The following is an 18,897-nucleotide window of genomic DNA, read 5'->3' on the forward strand; positions in this document are numbered from 1 at the left end:
ACTTGCTTGCTCTATTACCCAATTATTCCCCCGCCCCCTTTTCCTAATTTTTGGGTTTTCATTTTGCTTTAGGTTTTTCTGTGACTGTGGTGCTGGAACACTGTCTAATCCTTGTACATTAGCTGGTGAGCCTACACATGATACAGATACACTATATGACTCTGCTCCACCTATAGAATCTAATACATTGCAGCACAACTGAATTCCTTCCCAAAAGAAAAAAAGTCCTGCCATTCTAACATCATAAGTTAAAACATTTTTTTGGAAGAAGATTTAAAATATTTGCCCATGCTACAGGAAGAGACTGTATTAAAAATGGATACACGAGGTCAGTTGACACTATGAAGCTCAAGCTACCAAAAAGAAAGTGGCAATATATTGACTCAGGATCTCAAAGCTGGGTGTTTTAGCATTACTGTGTAAAGACTTTTGAAGGGACAGAAGTGAAGAAAATAAGCTGCAATTTTGTACAGATACCAACTTCTGAAAAAAAGCTGGTGTTTTTACAACTAGCATTGAATGCAGTCCAATTTGCAGTAGTACTCTTCAATAGACAAGCAGCTTTGTTGCTGCCTTTATGGACATGGGTACCAATTGCTTTTGTAATATGGTAAAAAATGTGAGCTAGCACTTCTGCGTTTCTTTTGATTTTTTTTAACATGTATTCAGATTGAGAAATATGATTTTAATGCTTTAATCTCATGTAGTTTGTTTTTAATTTCAAGCAAAATCTTATTGTACTTGAATGTGCCCTGTTTTGTTAGCACACCTAGACTTGCTGTAACTGTACTCATGTCCCAGTATGTACGTTCTTTCTATGAAAGAGAAAACACTAATCTTAAATTATATCCAGCAATGTTTCTGGTATCCTTTAAGAAAAGTTAAGTCTATTATTTCCTTCCTTTCCCTGTGCAGCATTCAAAATCACCCTTAGAAAAAGTGAGTGTTTTAATGAGACTTCCTAGGAAGGGATGCACTGTAAAACAAAAGTATTCTTGTAACTCAGTTTTGTGAAAGGTAAAAACTACTATGTTTTAAAGTACACTTTAGAAAGTCTCTTCAAAACAGTCCTGTATTTGAACTCTGTTCATAGTTTTTTTTTGAACAGTTTAGACAAACTGCTGGAAATTAAAACAATTTCCTGCGTTAAGCTGAGACAAGTATATATACAGCCCTATACAGTTTCATAGCTTCCCTCCCCCATTTATGTGTATTGGTGACAGTGGGTATAAACAGCCTGAAAGTGTATGCATGTACCATAACATCTAGACTTAATATATTGTGGAGTATTCAATAACCATTATGTAGAAGGTAGATAAGAATTAAAAGGGTTTAATTTCCTAGAAAGAAAATGGAAAAATGGTCATTTTTAAAAAATAAAGTTTATTAGATCATAATGTTGTCTGAATTTACCAGCTTTGTCAAAAAATTCAACTCAAAGGTTCCAATGTAGTCTATAATTCCTCAATCGAAGCCAGCAACTTATGGACAGTTTCTGCATCTACAGTCGACCTTTCACTAGCCAGACAAACTTCCCTAAAAATTAAAAAAAAAAGAAGTTTTAGGTCACGTTTTCCACAGTGCATCATCCATCCTCTTACTGTTTTAATAAGGTCAGATGCATTACAAAATTATTTAGTTATAATTACCGAAATAATCGCAGTGAATGAGTCATCTTCTCAAATTCTCTTGCTTTTCTGTGTCCCTTTTGAATAACCTCCTCTGGAAGATTAGCAACCCTTGCTGCATTAAAGCCATAGCTTTTAGGACAAGCTCCCTTGATAAACTTATAAAGGAAGGTAATAGTCTCCTGGCTGGGATCTTCACATTCATTTTCTACCATGCATGCCTAAAAAAGGAGTATTTTATTAGTTACATTCATGTGCTAGTAATGGAAGTACCCAACCTGATTCTCTCAAAAACCTTAATTTCTGAATAAGCAGTTTGCACATACCATGTGTCCTAGGCGCACTGCAACATTTTGAGAATAATCTTCAACTAATGAATGATAGTGGGTAGAAAACAATGTACGACACTTTATATTCTCAGCAAGTTCTTTAACAACTGCATTTGCAATTGCTGTCCCATCAAATGTTGCAGTACCTCTTCCTGTGAAAGTAAAACATATTACATATATACCAAAAAGAATGTACCTCACAAAGGAATGCAAAACAAACAGGATACAAGAGTAACATCGATTTTACATCCAAAGTATTCCATAAACAGGCAGTGTTTAGAGCTCAACGGGTCCACTCAGTAGCCCTTGGAGTCATGGTACATTTCTAAGAGTACTGCTCAAGTACCACTGATTTTCAGAAACTTCCTATTCTCCTTAAAGACTCTCATTAACCAATAGTGTCATCCCTATAGCAACTAAATTTGAACAGGATTAGGAAATTTAATAAAGACCTTCCATATTATCTCATCTCCAACTAGGGGTGGTATATGGTGCAAAGGTGAGTGCATTCATATTCTTTAAAAATAATTCTTTGTACTAATGTTTTTTAAAGAGCCTTCAAATGGAAATTTTAATAGCTTACCTAATTCATCCACAAGCACCAGAGAATGTGCTGTTGCATGCGTAAGTATACTGGCAGTTTCACTCAATTCAACAAAAAATGTACTTTCACCTTTAAAAGAAAAAAATCACAAGTGTGGGTGATCATTAACAGAAAATTCATCTTAGGTTCATATCATTTGAATTTATCATGAGCTACTCAGTGGTATCTAAAGGTTAAGTGATTACTTCTGGTATTTTAAGAAATCCGTGTTTTTGAATGCCTAAAAGCATTATGCTTCACATACCACCACCCAAAACACACACACCATCAGACAATAAAGCATTAGGTGGGAAAAAAAACCTCACCTGACATTATTCTGTCTGAGGCACCAAGTCTAGTAAACACTCTATCAATTGGTGTGAGCCTACATACTTCAGCAGGTACATAACAACCCATCTGGGCCATGACAGCTAATAGACCAGCCTGTGAATGAAGGAGGAAAAGGTCTTTTATGACTGGTATTAAAGAAGACAGATAAACATACAGACAGATGTAGGTATGTAGAGAGATATCTCTGTATATCCAGAAGAGACAATAAGCCAAGTTAATAAGCATTAATTTTTCTTCAAAACCATTATGTAGGAGATGTCACTAAAAAAAAAAAATCTTCCCAATTCTAAGCAAGAAAAGTGAGGCTTAGAAGATGCGTAGGGCTTTACTGGCCTTAAAACCACAGACCTGTATACTAACCCAAGTACACTAGTGATTCTCAACTGTGGCTACAAAATAGAATCACTGGGGTGCTCTTTAAAATTACTGATGCATAAATAAAACCAATTCCAGGCCAAATGAATCAATTTCAGAGGATGGACTCCCTTTCTGCCCCTTACATTTTGTTGAGGTATCTAGGTGATTTTGATTTAAAAATGAAAAGTGCTTATTTAGGAAGCACAGAAACTGAAATTGGAATACAGAGATTAGTATGGCCCCTACACAAGACTGACACGCAAATTAATTCATGAAGCACTCGATTTAAAAAAAAAAGTTGCAAACCACCATACTACACTATACTGCTCTCTCAAGTTGGCAAATTTGGTCAAGAGAAGTACAATATAGTAAAGGAGAATCAGCCCAATGTCTGTATGTCACATAATCTTTTTTTTTTTCCCCTTCTACAACCCTTTAAAAATGTAAAAATCATGTTTAGTTCAATGGCTAGCTAATCTCTGGTATAAAGAGAGATATATAATATAGTTCTTGTCTTCCCTAAAAAGCAGTTTCCAACTGTTAATAGAGATCATGAATTTTATTTGTTTTCTATCTGAATAAGTCTCCTGTGATTCTTTTGTAAAGAGTTCATACTAATGAGTCAGTATAACTGAAGGACAAATCTGCAACATTTGCAAAATTTTTATTCATCATGACTACATCTACTTTCAGAGGAAATGAATCAAGTCAAAAAGCTTTGACCTGAAACCTCCTTTGCCTTTTTAATATCTACTTCCCTTAACATGAGGTAGATATTTTATTGATAAGAAAAATACAATTCTCAATTTTGTATTGTTTCCCTTTGCTTCCTTTTAAATCAGTGACTGAATTCTATATAATTTATGTACTACTAAATATGTAACATATTCATACTTAAACTGTTACAAGTGACTTTGGGTAATAAAGCCTTAGTGGTCAGTTTACCTGTCTCATGAGTGTAGACTTGCCCCCCATATTTGGTCCAGTAACAAGCACACAATAAGCTCTGCCATTTTCCTCCTCCTCTTCCTCACAGCCTATTAGAATGTCATTAGGAATAAAGTCATCTCCAAAAAAGGTCTTTGAAATGCAGGGATGGCGTGATCCTTTAAGGTCTAAGAAGACAGGAGTGTCTTCTTTTGGCAAAAGAATTACTGGACGACACATAGGACCATCACCCCCTCGACTGTAGTTAGCCAGGCACAATAAGACATCTGTTAAAGAGAAAGTGAGGTTTAATCATTTTTGTGGTTTCTTGATAATAACAAAGACCCAACTTACCTAAAATGTTTTCCAAAACTACTTTTTCAGGAGATGGTGTGTTCTACTTGCTTTTTAAACATAGCAGTTTATTTTGCATTTTTCAAAAGACAGGCATTTCTAGTTAGTGACATTGTTACCACTAACTGCACAGTTCAGTGCTTTCATTAACTGAAAATGAGTCGCCAGCACAAGTGTTATATGTATATATGTGGCTTCATCATAGAATTTATAATCTTGGGAGAAGCAGAACATTCTGACAGTAGGCACACTGATATAAAATAATCTTGTAGAAAATAAATTCAATTTTGAATATCTATGCTGAGGGAGGATTTTATATTACCCACCAAACTGTTTGAAGCTGTACTGGCTTAAGAAAATGTGACATACTCATACTCAAAAAGATGCTACTCTATTCTGGACAGTTGTGTTCAAATCAAAATAGTTCTGTTACAAATTTGGGTAAACTGTGGTAGCTATATTTTTAAAACACAAAAAAACCTAAACACCAAAACAGTGAAGGCTTCAGTAAGTTGGCCATGAAATTTAAAGAAGAAAAATTATTTCTGAAGCTCTAAAGGTTACAAAATTACAAATACATAAAGTGACAATTTGGGCTAAAAGAAAGATTAAAGTTTCTTGAAAGATGCATGTAAAGATTCACTAGAATAAAAAATGCAAAGGTTATTAAATAATGGGCTAAAGAGATTAAAAACAGTATTCACCAAATACTAAAAACACAATTGGAAACTGTCATTAAAAGCACTTTTATCAATCTTTTGTTCAATTATTCAAGACTAAAGACCAGTGGGCTAATAATTAAGTTTCTAGTGAACAACCTAAATGACTATACACCACCCAGTCATTTTGCCTAGTGAGAAGGCAAGTATATACTTGCCAAAATATATATATCTATTACTAGTGTGTATAGATATGCATCAATGGGGGCTTCTCCTCCAGTGGATTTAAATCTTAATGCACAACTAGGACACAGAGCATTTACTAACCAATGCTTTAGGAACAATTTGTTGAAGGTCTTACCCAACACTGTGATGCACTCTACGGCAGCCTGCCAGTCCTTGTAATTTTTATCAAAGTTATAGAATAGTCGCCGCATGCAGTCCTTCAATGATACGTCTCTCCGTTCTTCAGCATTTATCAGATTAGCCAACTTCTTCTCAATAGTTTTGGTCCAATATCGTTTACAGCCTTTTTTGGTAGATTTCAACTCATATTCTTCTGGCAAATTATGGGTGATGAAATTTTCTGGAATTTCCAACTGGTAACGATTCCTACCAATCCCCCAGTAGACAATGCTCCTACAGCCAATTCTACTGCGCTGTTTCTCCAAGTATTCCAGGAGGCTCTGTTCGTTTTCTCTTATGTCAGCAAGAGCTTGGTCATAATCAGAGTCAAATCCTGCTTTGGGAGTAATCAGTCCAGTCTTTCGAGCCTTCTCATGGTCAAAGGCTGTATCCCATCGGTTTAGTTCTATAGTCAAATCAGGAAAATGGCCTTCAGGATTTTTCGTCTGCATAGTAACGATCTGCTTAAGGATTTTAGACTTAAAGTCATCGACAACTTCTTCCATAATCTCTATAATTTTACATATTACTTTGAATCCTTCCAGAGCAGAAAGAAAATCAATAATCTTTTTTTTGCTGTATGTAGTTTCTTCATACATTATAGCCCTGCTATCTGGGTGGTTCTGGCTTTTCAGAGGAGACCCAACATTATGAATTTTACTCAGTAGCCTCTCAAGGTCTGGAAGCTTCTTTAAAAGGTCTACAACCTCAGAGATTTTGTCAGGCACAACCATCAGGTCTTCTATAGCATCTAGACGATCATTGATAGCATAAGGATTACACAATGGGGCACAAAGCCATTGCTTTAGGAGCCGCTTACCAAAAGGAGTATGGCAAGTATCAATCTTTTCTAGTAAGGTACCTTCGGTAGTACCATTTGTTCCATTCAAAAAAATCTCCAAGTTGTTTAATGTCACAGAATCTAGCACCATTCGTTGATTGACTTTAGCAAAGACAGCACCAGGTCTTATAGCACTGACCATGTCAGAATCCAAGGGAATATATTCTTCAAAATTAGCCATTGATAAAAGCTCCTGATCAATAAGGCATTTTTTGAGGTAGAAGACACAACCACCTAGCGCAGAGAGGGCCAATTCACTTTTCTCTCCTGGTGTCAATCCTAGAGAATCAGACTCTGAAGTCATACTTTTAAGCACTTGGGGTAACATCACCCCATTGCCCTCATTTAACTTTTCCGTAAAATATCCTTCTTCAAGGAGAGTTCTCAAAGTCTTGGCTGCATCCCAAAACTGGGAGCCTGGGATAAGACCTTCCTGAAGAGAAGAAGATAATGAACCCTTCAAAATCATCTTTGTTTCTGTTGAGAGATTTCCTTTCTCAAACAGCACTTGTACCGGAGGATAATGTGCCACTAGAGTCCTAAACCTTGAACAATGGCGATCATCTGAAAACTGACCTATGAAAAACTTTCCCAGTGAGGCATCAACAAAGCATACACCATATACACGAGTGTGGCCAGAAGTATCTTCCTCTTTTTCTTTGAGGCTAAGAAGATACTTACTGTAGTTCTCAGAGGGGTCACCTTCCAGCACACTGTATGTCTGTGTACCCTTGGTAATGACCCTACAAATCTCCCTCCTCACCACTTTATCATGTTTAGATATATGTGCCATCTTTCGGCATCGTGCCTCCATCATTTCTGGGGTCTCAGTCTGTTCCACTCGTGCTACTTTATAGCCCTTCTGGACCAGAGAATCCGAATATCGGCCAAAAGCAATTTCAGGGAAACCAGAATGGGCCCAGTTGCCTTTCATGAATACAAGCCCTAGTTCGTTGACTCCAACAAGAGCATCCATGTGGTACAGCTCATAAAACTTCCCCACCTTATAAAATATGACAAGATCAAAGTTCTGAGACTTAATCTGCCACCACTTCCTCATCCCAGGAGTACAGGAATTAAGGAAATCCTCAGGCACATACAGTGTAGATGCATCAAAATCAGGATGATCGGGTCGCCTCCTATGCATATCTCTTCTTTTTCCGTCCTTAAGCCATTCTAAAGTTTCATGATACCAGACAGTGGGGCGACTACTATCATCACATCCTCCACTAACGTGGGCCTGGGATTCAGAATTCTGAGGGGCAGAGAAAGCACTCAAAGTACTCTTGGTTTCTGATGAAATGCCACTTGATCGTTTGGTGGCTGGGGGCATTTCTTTCCTTGAACTTTTCTTTTTGAGAGAGCCATTTCCAGTCACCATTCTCTTCCTCTTTGGAGCAACTTTGACAGAGCTCTGCAGGCCTTCACTGTCACTGTCCCCCATTCCACTGCTTATTTCATCACTGCTTCCTTCCTCCTTAGCATCTGGCTTAAATTCCACATCAGAGCCACCAATGTCACTCTCAGAGTCTGATATGACTCTCCGTTTTTTAATCTGGCGGCTACTTCGCCTAGATCCTTGCACTTTAGGCCGCACTTCATCTTCACTCTCAATTTCATTATCTTCTTCACTCTTATCTGATGCATAAGTTGCACCTACCTAGCAGGCAAAGAAAGAGTATTTAAAAACAAAGCAAAATTTGGAAAATTAAGTATTGCTATGGAACATGTCAGTATGCTGTGACTTCACATTCCAAGAGAAAAACCCACATTCAAAAATGAGAAACTATTGTACACCTGAAACTTGACTTCGTTAACCAATGTCACAATAAAAATAAATTTAAAAGTAAAATTTAATTTTTAAAAAATGAGAAACTATTTTCTTTCTCAAGGAATAACAATTTCCAGTTTCACCTAACATTAAAAGTATCACACTACAAGATCAAGTGATTCTGTCATGAGAGTTCTATACAGTGGTGATGAAGCCATTAACATGACCATACATCACAAATACCCATAGGTGATATATTCATTAAGTCACAGCTGTTAACTTTCTTCCAGGGTTACCTCTCTTCTTACAGATGGACATACGATGTTTACCATTTTATATATTCTTTAGTATTAAGAAAGCAGTAAGTAATCTATTCCGATTCTAGTCACTTGTCATGGCTCTCTCTCACATGTATGAAGCTAAATGATTTCTGTAGTTAACATCCAGTTCTAAACCTAATTAAGTATTATGACCCCTGGTCTCAACCTCAAAATTAAAAACTTTTTTTCTTTCATTTCTCTTAAAATGCCCATTATATTAACTTGCTTTTTCCCTTATCTATGACAACAGCATAAAACAAAATCAAGCTTATAGATGAATACCTTTTAAGCACATACTTCAATTTACTAAATTAGATGTTTATTTCAAATGAACAAATTATTTGTTCATTTCCTTAACTATTTAATACATACAAATAGTAACCATTAACATTTAAAACCAAGGTTGGACTTCAAGGATACTCAACCTCTATTCTTATCAATCCAAAACACAAAAAGTATTAGAGCATAAAACTGGACAATTTCCAGGGTCTGACCACACCTCATATAGTAGCTTACTATCACACACCACAACCAAGTATATCACTTATGTCCTTACCGTCCCTAGCTCTCTACTACTTGTTACCTCTTATAGCGTGTCTTCCAGCAGCCTTGAGAATTTACATACGTGTGTGTGTGTGTGTGTGTGCGTGCGTGTGTGCACTAAGGTATATAAATAGCTAAAACGAGAATATCACTTTAATATACCCCCCTTCCCATCACTTTGCTAACAGAAATATCTTGACTGTTTGCAATGTCCCACCTCCATTTCTTCCTCCTCTGGTTCTGAGGGTTCATCACAGACTGCCAATTCAAGCCTCTTAATCTTGTCTTTATTCAAGGCTTCATCTGCACGTTGCATTGCTCTGAGTATTTCAGGCTTTGCACTGTAAAAATGACCTCCTTTCTGGGCTCCTTTGATTTTGAACCTAAAAATACATATTTATACATAAGAACTGTTGGCTGGGTAGTTGGTTCAATCTACAACTCTAGCCTTAATGAACAAAAAATCATGACAATCAAGTATAATTTTTTAATGTCCTATTATTTTTAATTGATATAGATAGATCAATAAAGCCCACAAGGAGTCTTCAGGGTAAAACTATAAGTGAAACTGAAATTACCTATCTTACCTCCTTGAAACTGAATCACCCAAGACCACTTAGTCTCTCTTCAAATAACCTAGGACTGTAGCCCTAAACAAACAGGTAAGGCACACCTTTTCAGGTGAGACATGAGATTGTCAAGGGGTTTTTGAGACCCTTTTTAAAAAATACTACTTTGGGAAGGCAAAGACTACATTGTCAGTTGAATGAAGCTATGATATTAAAAATAAGTTTGTCCCCAAGGCAGTTAGATGGGATATATTAAAAAATAATAACTCTATAATGTAAGAGACCCAGACCCTAACATTTTTGGAGGATAATCGAGTTCAGACTTTGAATGTGTTTTTTCTCCCAAAATGTTTGCTCTGCTTTAAAGTAAAATTCTTCCTTTCATTTTTAAAAGCTAGTATTAAATGACACTTCCATCCACTGAGCAAAAGGTTAGATGCAGAAGATCACTAGTCTAATGATACAAAATTGTTTTGTTCTTTTCTAGGAGTTATAACTAGGAATGTCTCTATTGTCGTCTTCTGCCCAAATATAACCATAACTGGGAGGGGAAAAAAACCTGAATCTGTCTGAATTTAACAGATCCAGACTGCATTATTTCCTTCTTTCTATATACCAAAACTAATAAGACATCCTAAATTTCCATGGAATTAGCAACTTTTATGGGCTACCTAAATTAAAGCTACAATTGCCCATTTCTCTAAAGAATTGCACCAATCAAAATCATTTGGAGAGTGGTTCTGAACTTTTCCCAAAGTGCCTGTTGCAGCTCTACTCACCTCCCACACCACTTATCTAGTGACATTTCCAAAAACCCCTGGTGCAAACTCTGCAATTCTAAAGACCCGTCCCCCAAAGTCCTATTTTTTTCTCATCCATGCCTCTCTGCTGATTTATTCACATGTATTGCAACAATTTGGTAATTTAAAGGGGAAAGAGAAGTATGCACAAGGGTGACTAGAAAATAATAAGAACATAAATGTAAATTTTTTCTTTACCTCTTTTAAAAATGATTTTGACAAAGCTTTGTTTAGAATCTCAAAATTTTTCCTGGAAAAAAGATCTCATTCATCATCTGGTCCAAATCACTCATTTTATATGAGTAAACAGTATCAGAAATAAGTTACTTTGGTTGGCCAAGATTATACAGCAAATTAGTGGAACAGACAACCAAATTTCCTGTTTACCTTTCTATCTTGCATGTCACATTTCCATGTAGAATTAACTTTCCTCAGTGTCCCCTCCTCACCCTGAACAACACTATGACCAAAAGGCATTCTTAGAGATTTCTGAGAAACAGACCCATGTTCTGATTTTAAAACACTGAGTTCAGCAATGTCCTAGCCTGGAAAGTCTGAGGATAATGGATAAGGACTTTTTCATGCTTGAGTGTATAGACAATATATTCTGTATTCACACTGTGCATCCACTGTATATAATTCAAGAGACTGATGTGGTACACCTAACCGAAGTGAAGCTACACACATTGCTGTAGTCTGCTGGTTATAAAGTGATAAATAAGGCTGGGCCTGAGAATAGAAAGGTAAGGTTCCAAAAGTCTGATGTGAAATTATGGTGCTCATAGGTGAGGATTTAAGGCCAGGTAAGCATACACCTCCATCTGTCCTAAAGAATGTCACTGATCTACACGCAATGTATTCTGACTGCACTGCCTTTAAGATGGGCACATTGTTTAATTTACCCTTTTTGTGTATGAATTTGATATTTTGGTCGAAATCACTTTGGTCGAGATCCAATTATGAAATCATATTTCCTTCAAGGGCTGAGTCATTTCAAAGGACACAAAAATTCCAATTCACACAACAAACTGGCTAAAGACCAGATGCATCTTATCCTTTTCCTATGCTAGAAGCCTGCAATTTATTGAATACACTTAATTTTATAAGGGAACCTGACACTTGTGCTCACGTGCACACATGCACACACAACACACACACTCTGTGAAGTGATTCTCTTACCTGTATATGGCTTTAAGAGCCTTCTGCTAACCCAGCCCCTTGTTGGGCTGTCATCAAAAAACTGTACATGAACTCGGGCACACTTCCCTTTCTCACGGATGAATGTTCCATCAAAAGGGTGGTTGTAAACCAGGCAAGGCCACCAGGGGTAACCCTCCATCTTGGCCCAAACCAAATCACCTGGTGAGAAGTCACAAGAACTGTTGCCAAAAGGAAATACATAACTCGGTTAATATTTCGTTAAGTTGCATTAAAGGTAATTACCTAAGAATAAACAATTCCGAGGAAGGTATTGTTAAGACTCCTCTGAAGTTGTCTAGCATTAATATTCATGTACAGAAATTCTAGAGTTAATGATTTTTTAAATCAGATTTTCAAGTTATTTTAAAAATATAAGCAAATATGACAATAATATTAAGACAAATGCATATAATGGATTCTAGTACTAAGGTTACAAACTATTTCTTAGAATCAAAGTTTTAAAACTATGGCAGAATTCTGGTAGAATACTGACTGCAGGAAAAAGGTATAGACTCATTATACATGCTCGAAATTATAATAAATCACACTTACACTACAATATGGTATATATCAGGCAGTGGGTCTGACCCACAGTATTAATATCAAACATACCAACTACGTTTGCTAATTATAGTAAATATTAGCTCATAAGACTTTGCTTGGACTCTCCAGTTAAGCTCCTATGTATTCCAAATACTCCGAAAGCTACCTAGCACACTACCACCCTGCTCTTAAAAATCTAGTTTCATGGCAAAACTCAAGTCAACAGGTAAGTGCCTAATGTGCCCCAAACAGTGAGTACATATGCCTACAGAATCAAAAACAGACCCAATCTTCACAAAAACTGATTTAGTCCTGAAGGTTTCCTGAAAAGGGGAGAGGAGGAACAAGGAGGAGGAGGAGGAATGGGAAGTGGGAAAGGGGAAGCGGAGGGGTAGGAGAATCTAGCTAACGGACTATAAGAAGAGTCCCTCAGTGATGGAGGATAAACCTTGTTCAAGTAGTATAAACCAAGCCTGCTTAAAGATATTCACTGAATAACTACTAAAGTAAAATAAGTACATTACGAGTATTTTAGACATTTCAGAATAGTGATCATAGTCAACTGAGGCCACCTTATTCAGACCTAATCATGAAATTAAAGTATTCCTTTCTTCAAAATGTGAGCCTAGAAACCCCTAGGCTAGACAATTATAAGAGAAACAAGAACTGGAGCATGACTTCAGCTGGTCCTTGTCTCCAGGGCCTTTACAGTACATAGTCTTCTTGTAATTTATAAAAATCTTTAGCAACCTATTTAAGTTTATAAATATTGCCATCAAGCTCACTACATAGGTCATCTTCAAACAGGAAGCTGTCTGCAAAATTCAAACATTACCATAAGTGCTTTTTCTTTACTAATATATCCATTGATTAACAGAAAACAAAGACTGTTATCACTGTGAGGAATGGTTTGTTTACAATAAGTCTCCCTATTGTCAACCAGGCTTTCCCTTAACTCAGCTTGGTAGCCACTTAACCACAAAGCCCATCACACTGGTATCAGAAAACCACAAGCTTTCTAAGTACCTAACTACCTGAGAGTACCCTAAAGCTGCTGCTGGAGGAGGAAAGTAACTTTTGTCTATATAAAGACACTACGTGTTCTGAGCCTGAACTTACAGAACGCTAGCCAAACAGCAAATACGTGTTTTGTTAAGGAAGCATATTTCTGGCTAGTCTTGAGACATAAGGCTTCAAACTATGTGTTGGCCAAGACAGATTTTTTTGAAGGGGGACCAGCAGGATACCCATCTGTCAACCCTGGCCACCATTCTTTAAGGCAGTTATATCCCTGAAGAGGTGGAGACTCAGCTAAGGTTTTGGTGTATACATAGCAAGCCTTAATGCCATCACTGGCCAGTTCCTCCCCTTATTAAATATCTCTACATGAGCCCTGAGGCTAACCAGTATATAGTTTACAAAGTGTTCTTGGTTTGTAAAACTGAAAATGACTAAACAGGATACCAGATATTTCATTACATACATGTCTGTAAATGTTATAAATGCTCAAGAATGGAGTTAGTGTATCAAAGACTTTGATAAGAATGTACATCTTGGTGGTATATCTGAAGTTCAATGAAGCAAGATGTCTCAAATCCAATGAAATTCTCTTTTGCCTGGTATGAGGCAGCAAAGCACTTGCAGGAATCTCAGTTCTACTAGGGGATCCCAGAGAAGCTAAAATACTACATCGAAATTCTTGGGCAAAAAAATGTGAGATGGTCACATCTGCCTCCTTAAGTTCCTCTCTATTCTCGATTAATAAGAGTAAAGTTTCTGAGACCCAAATGACACATGGAAAAATATTTCTTATATGAGCTTTATATCTACAACTGCACTATGTTAAGAAAATAGTACTGTTTTAACATGAATAAGTTAATTATTCTAGTTTTATCCCAAAGGAAAAAATTTGAGCTTTCTAAGACTACTGTTACCTTAAAATTCTGTCATTGCTACTAAGTGTAAATTGTAAAACAAATTGTAAAATGGTATTCAAAGTTCTCAAAAATTAGAAAATATTCCTTCCCAAGCAACTTAAAACTTTAATGTCTTTAAATTTCTTTGAAAGACAAATGTGCATCCTCACTAGAGCAAAAAAAATATGTAAAAAGCTAATGGTAGTTGTTATCAGTTTTGAAATAAATTTCTTACCTGTAAAGCTAAAATGTTATTATAAACTGATTTAAACAAAAAATTTTCAACATCACCTTACCCTAAATATAACCTTATAGACTCTTACACATAACTAACCTCTGCTCTTAAGACTTGGCAGTCCACTATAAAATGCTAAGACTGAAAAATTTAGTTTTATAAAATCAGACATATACAACTGTAGTATACTTAAAACTTTTTCTTTTGTCATATATTAACTTTACTGTATTTTAATATCTGGCTATATTTTCTGCCGATCTTAACATCTTTCTCTTTTCATATAACAAAGACTGTATTGATATTCACAAGGGCCATCTAGCCCTATGCAGTGTAAATCCAATTTGAAAATATCGGGACCAAAAACATCGCCTTTCATATAAGTATTATATTACAATGTAATATACATTGGCTCTTCCTAAAGCCCAAGCTGAAATGCCAAAATATTAGAATTATCTTATGATATACTTCCTTATCCAATTTTGATTTTACAAGTGTTTTTAAAACTTTAATATATCTTAAATATTTGATATTATTGGGATTTTAGTTGAAAAAATCTGACAGTTGAGAAATATCTAATGTAAAAGACTTCATACAACCAAAAAATAAGAAATGACATAGTAAAGCTAAATATACATTGGATGTATCATTAAAATTTTATTTTAAAAATCACATAATTTTTGCTTGCTCTTTAGTCCATAACCTTGGTGTCCATTACTGGTTCTACCCAAATTTATAATCACTAGTTTTGGCTATCTACTTAAAAAAAAATAGATACCAAAAGCACTGCTAGAATTTGCTTCTAAACAATAAACTGGGTTTGTCTAACAAAAACTTGTGTATATAAACAGTGAGTCATCACATATGTGAAAACACAGGGCATGGGTATGTCCTGCTACTTTTCTCATGGCCATTTACTTCAAACTGATATCAACGCCTTCCTCTCATCTTCCATAATCTAAATCATCACCAATGCCTACCTGCCTACTACAACACTTAGACCGCTCTCAACTCTTTTAAATCCTATTCCCAACACCATTATCCTTTGTTCATTATCAAAACAGCCTCCTAACTGATCTTCCCACCAAATACTACACTTCAGCCAGATGACAGTTCTAAAATATCATCCTCCTCTATGGATTTCTTTAAAAAAAAAAAAAAAAAAAACCTACAGAAGCATTAGCTATAAAGAAAAAGATTGACAAACTCGACATTACAATCAGTAACTTCTGTTCAAAAGATGTCATAAATTGAACAGAAGAACAACCCAAGGTGGAAAGAGACTTCCACATCATACTTGACTTAACAAAGAACTAAAAAAAATAAAGCAAAACACTTAACACTTGAGCACAAGAGGAAATCTAAACATTAAAAGATGTTCAACTTCTAAAAAATAAATTAAAAAAATAAATTGGGGGTGGGGAGATGATAAACGTCTTTTAAAGCTTTTAAACGACCCTCAAAGTCCAAAAGTCTCTGTGGCCCGTCGGCCTGTTCACGAATGGACCCCTACGTACCATCTCCGAGGCTTCCACTACCTTTCTTCTTTCTAGACACGATTTGCAGGACCTTCCCCTTCCTGAATCAACTTTCTAACACCCCACTTCACCCTCTGCATAGCCTGGCTAACTCTTATATGTCCCCCTAGGTCTCAGCTGAAAGGCTATTCTGACCTATATATACCCTCCTCTCTTCCCCCAAGCACACAAAACTCATACTCTGCTTTTGCTTTAGAACTGCCTTTTTGTTTTTCCTATTCACTCTTCTATCCAGGATCCGCAACACCTAACATTGTGTGTGCCTGGCAGAGTAGATACATGAACAATTGTTGAATGAGGGTGAACTCTATATAATGGAGTTTCTTTAAAAGCCTAGCATCAAATGCCCATCTTTACTGAATACTCTAGAAACAGTCCCCATAGGAGGAGGTCAAGTGTAAACAATGTTATGCTTTTACAGGTCTCCTGAATTCAGACCTCAAAAAACAAATAGCATATACTTGCTATTCAATACTTAAAGCTAAACCATACAATAAAATGTGTCTGTTTAGCATGGATACAGAAAGTCAACTCATTTTCAAATAAACATTATAATGGATCATGCATCTCATCATGAAAAATAGTTATAGAGGATGCATATGTAGGCTGATACCTCCCAGTAATAACATTAACAAGAGAAAAGAAGCAAACGTCTATTAACATGCATAGCTCCTGCATAATAGGAAAACAGTAACTCTCAGATAGCCCAAGTCACCACCTTAAATACCACCTGTAGCTGAGACAAAAGAAAGCTAGAGGGGCGGTAATGGGAGCTTATCAGGGAAAGAAAAGTTAACTGGGGTAAGGCTGTTATGCAAATTGTAGTGCCTTCTCCATTTATAAGTTTCTCTGGTAACTCAGTATGGTACAGAAAGGGAGACACCCTTACAAATGGAGATTTTCTATATAAATATAAATTTCCCATACAGAAGAGTAGCTTTTTTTCAGTTTCTCCTTTGCTATTTCTCAAAAACAATTAGCTCAAAATGATCTATATGCCACAGGCATAATCTAGGGAGTTATACCATGCTACTCTTCACACAGCTAAACTGTCTGAAAGGGTTGCTTAAATTAAGGTAACACTGAAATTACACTTAGACTTTGAAAAATCTACATGACAACTAAACCTCGGGACATTTCGAATGAACTACTCAGAACCACTACAACTCTTTAGTCTCAAATGAATTCTTTATATTTTCTGAACCTCTATTTCTTCATCCTTTCAATCGGCTACCATTACACTTTGTGCCTATTACAACACCTGGGATACAGTAAATGCCGGCTCTTCAAAATGTCGCCCCATACTCTGACAAAAGGATAACCAAGCCCTGGAATAGCACTAAACTGCCCAGAAAACGAGGAGGACACTTCCAGGTAGGTTTCCCCATAATCGCGTTCGTACATCCCAACCCAGCGCCAGATCTAAGCCTTAGAGGCTCAACTCCGAAAAAAATCAAGGTGCCCCATCCTCCCGTGGAACCGTCCACAAAAGATGTACTATTTCACAAATTAACATTTTTTCAACTCCATACAATACGTCCATGTGTCGAAATTAATACACCTCAATTTTTCACTTGTTTCGGAGCATATGTTGTCTACCTACAGGATGATCCAGACAGATCCCAGCACTTTCTGCCCCCGCCCTGAATCTACACTAGGACCAATCAGGCCCCTTGGTTTTGAGGTATGACACACCCCCGGCGCTATTAGATTGCGATCCACTCCCCAACTTAGAACTCTTGCACAGCCCATAAATCCAGGTCGAAGGCCGATCGCCCTGCCCCCATAGCATTTTAGCGTCGTTGGCTTACATCCAAACATCAAGTGAGTTCCCTGAATGTCTCCTGGAGCCCTAATTCACTAGCCCAGATTTGAAATCGGAACCTTCTCGTACCCCACTCTGTCCAGGCTGCCAGCGTTCATTCTCCCCGCAGGCTTACCTTTTTCCCGCCACCCCTCCCCCGCCCAGATCAGGCACCACCCCTCTCCCCCGCCCAGGGTGCGTACCCTGCACCAAGCGTGCAAAGCTCCTTTCTCTTCCCACCCCACCCCCAGTGCTCCCATCTCCCCATTCTCCTCCCCCGACAGCTTGCACTCCTCCTCTCCTCCACCCAACCGAGTGGAACATCTCTTCCTCCAAACTCTGCAGGTCTCCCTCCCCTCCTTTCTTCTGCAGCCTGTTTCCTATCTTGTTTACAATCACACCCCCCTCTCTCTACAAAACGGCTCCGGCTCTGCCGAGTGTGCAGCCTCACAGGAGCCTAGGCCTGGCACCAAGTCTCCGAGTCCGAGGCGAGCCTCCCTTCCCCGGCTTCCATGCGTCCCGCCACCGTGCCCCCACCCTCGACCCCCTACACCCCGCTACCTGGAGGGAACCGAAGGCGCTGCCGACCTCCGCAGCCCTCCGTTGAGGTTCCTCGCCTCGGGAGGCGACGCGGAGCTCTCCAAGGGACCGGGCCCAGGCCCGGCCTCGCTCCAGGCTGCATCCCCGCCGGGGGAAGGGGAGGCCCCAGTGGCAGCAGTGGCGCCGCCTTCACCTGAGGCCCTGACCGGGGCCTTGTTGGCTTTATTCAGCGCTGGAGACTTGGGGAAGAAGCTATACAGCGTGCTCTGTCGCGACATAGCGACAGTCGGCAAGGCCCAACCGTTCTATCAGGCCGAGCGACAAGAGATACAGCATCTACCGCGCGGCGCCTGCTGGCGGGAAATCAGGGGGGAGGTGCGCTGCGCCCAAAAAAACACTGGCCCCAGCCGCCAATCCGCAGGCGCCTCGGCGTGCGCAGGCGGCGTCTCGACGGCGCGCGTCCGGCCCCGCCCCCTCGGAGCGCCAGGAGACGTGGGGAGGAGGGGGGAAGGGTGCAGCTGTCCGCACTGCCACCAGTCCGAGCCACCGAGGTGGGAACCGCCGTGGGCCTGGCTCGCTGGTGCGGGAGGCTGTTCAGGACCGGAACATCTCGGCCGGAAGCCGGGCTCAGCTGCGGAGCTACGGGCCTCGAAAAGCCGTCCCTCTCTGGAAGGGAAGCGGGCGGTC

General features: G+C 38.5%; 2 protein-coding genes and 1 non-coding gene across 5 annotated transcripts in view; 2 read left to right on the forward strand and 1 right to left on the reverse strand.

The window, feature by feature from the left end:
• Nucleotides 1-1,397, forward strand: part of FBXO11 (F-box protein 11) — a 75,508-nt gene extending 74,111 nt beyond the window's left edge. Inside the window, exon 23 of one of the 2 annotated variants that reach the window (XM_039887219.1) lies at nt 73-1,397. In XM_039887219.1, coding sequence (XP_039743153.1) covers nt 73-202 — 130 coding nt within the window. In that variant the 3' untranslated portion in view covers nt 203-1,397. The remainder of the gene's footprint in view (nt 1-72) is intronic. The other variant, XM_039887220.1, reaches the window with a different exon arrangement.
• Nucleotides 1,364-18,577, reverse strand: MSH6 (mutS homolog 6). Of its 2 annotated transcripts, none has more exons than XM_039887217.1 (10): nt 18,232-18,577; nt 11,617-11,816; nt 9,286-9,451; nt 5,550-8,094; nt 4,194-4,462; nt 2,867-2,984; nt 2,541-2,630; nt 1,955-2,109; nt 1,650-1,849; nt 1,364-1,536 (listed from the first exon to the last, which is right to left on the reverse strand). In XM_039887217.1, the coding sequence occupies exons 3-10, from the start codon at nt 9,382-9,384 to the stop codon at nt 1,455-1,457; spliced, it is 3,558 nt and encodes a 1,185-aa protein (XP_039743151.1). In that variant the 5' UTR covers nt 9,385-9,451; nt 11,617-11,816; nt 18,232-18,577; the 3' UTR covers nt 1,364-1,454. The 2 variants fall into 2 exon arrangements, with proteins under 2 accessions (XP_039743151.1, XP_039743152.1); XM_039887218.1 differs by having other exon boundaries at nt 9,286-9,437; nt 11,596-11,816; nt 18,232-18,560.
• On the forward strand, nt 3,435-3,536 carry LOC120622194 (U6 spliceosomal RNA). Its single transcript, XR_005658447.1, has one exon. It is a non-coding gene; the product is annotated as a U6 spliceosomal RNA (small nuclear RNA).
• Nucleotides 18,578-18,897: the final 320 nt, after the last annotated feature.

This window comes from Pteropus medius, unplaced genomic scaffold (genome assembly GCF_902729225.1).
Source record: "Pteropus medius unplaced genomic scaffold, Ma_sr-lr_union100, whole genome shotgun sequence".
NCBI lineage: Eukaryota > Metazoa > Chordata > Mammalia > Chiroptera > Pteropodidae > Pteropus > Pteropus medius.

Bases quoted from the DNA above. Each gene is read 5' to 3' on its own strand.
- MSH6 (XM_039887218.1), bottom strand. From the start codon at position 18,488: ATGTCGCGACAGAGCACGCTGTATAGCTTCTTCCCCAAGTCTCCAGCG. The intron at 9,438-11,595 runs GTGTGTGTGTTG...TCAAAATCAAAG, and splicing joins TAAGAGAATCACTTCACAGA to GAGCCCAGAAAGGAGGTCAT. The intron at 8,095-9,285 runs GTGGGACATTGC...TTTGCCTGCTAG, and splicing joins CAGAGGAGGAAGAAATGGAG to GTAGGTGCAACTTATGCATC.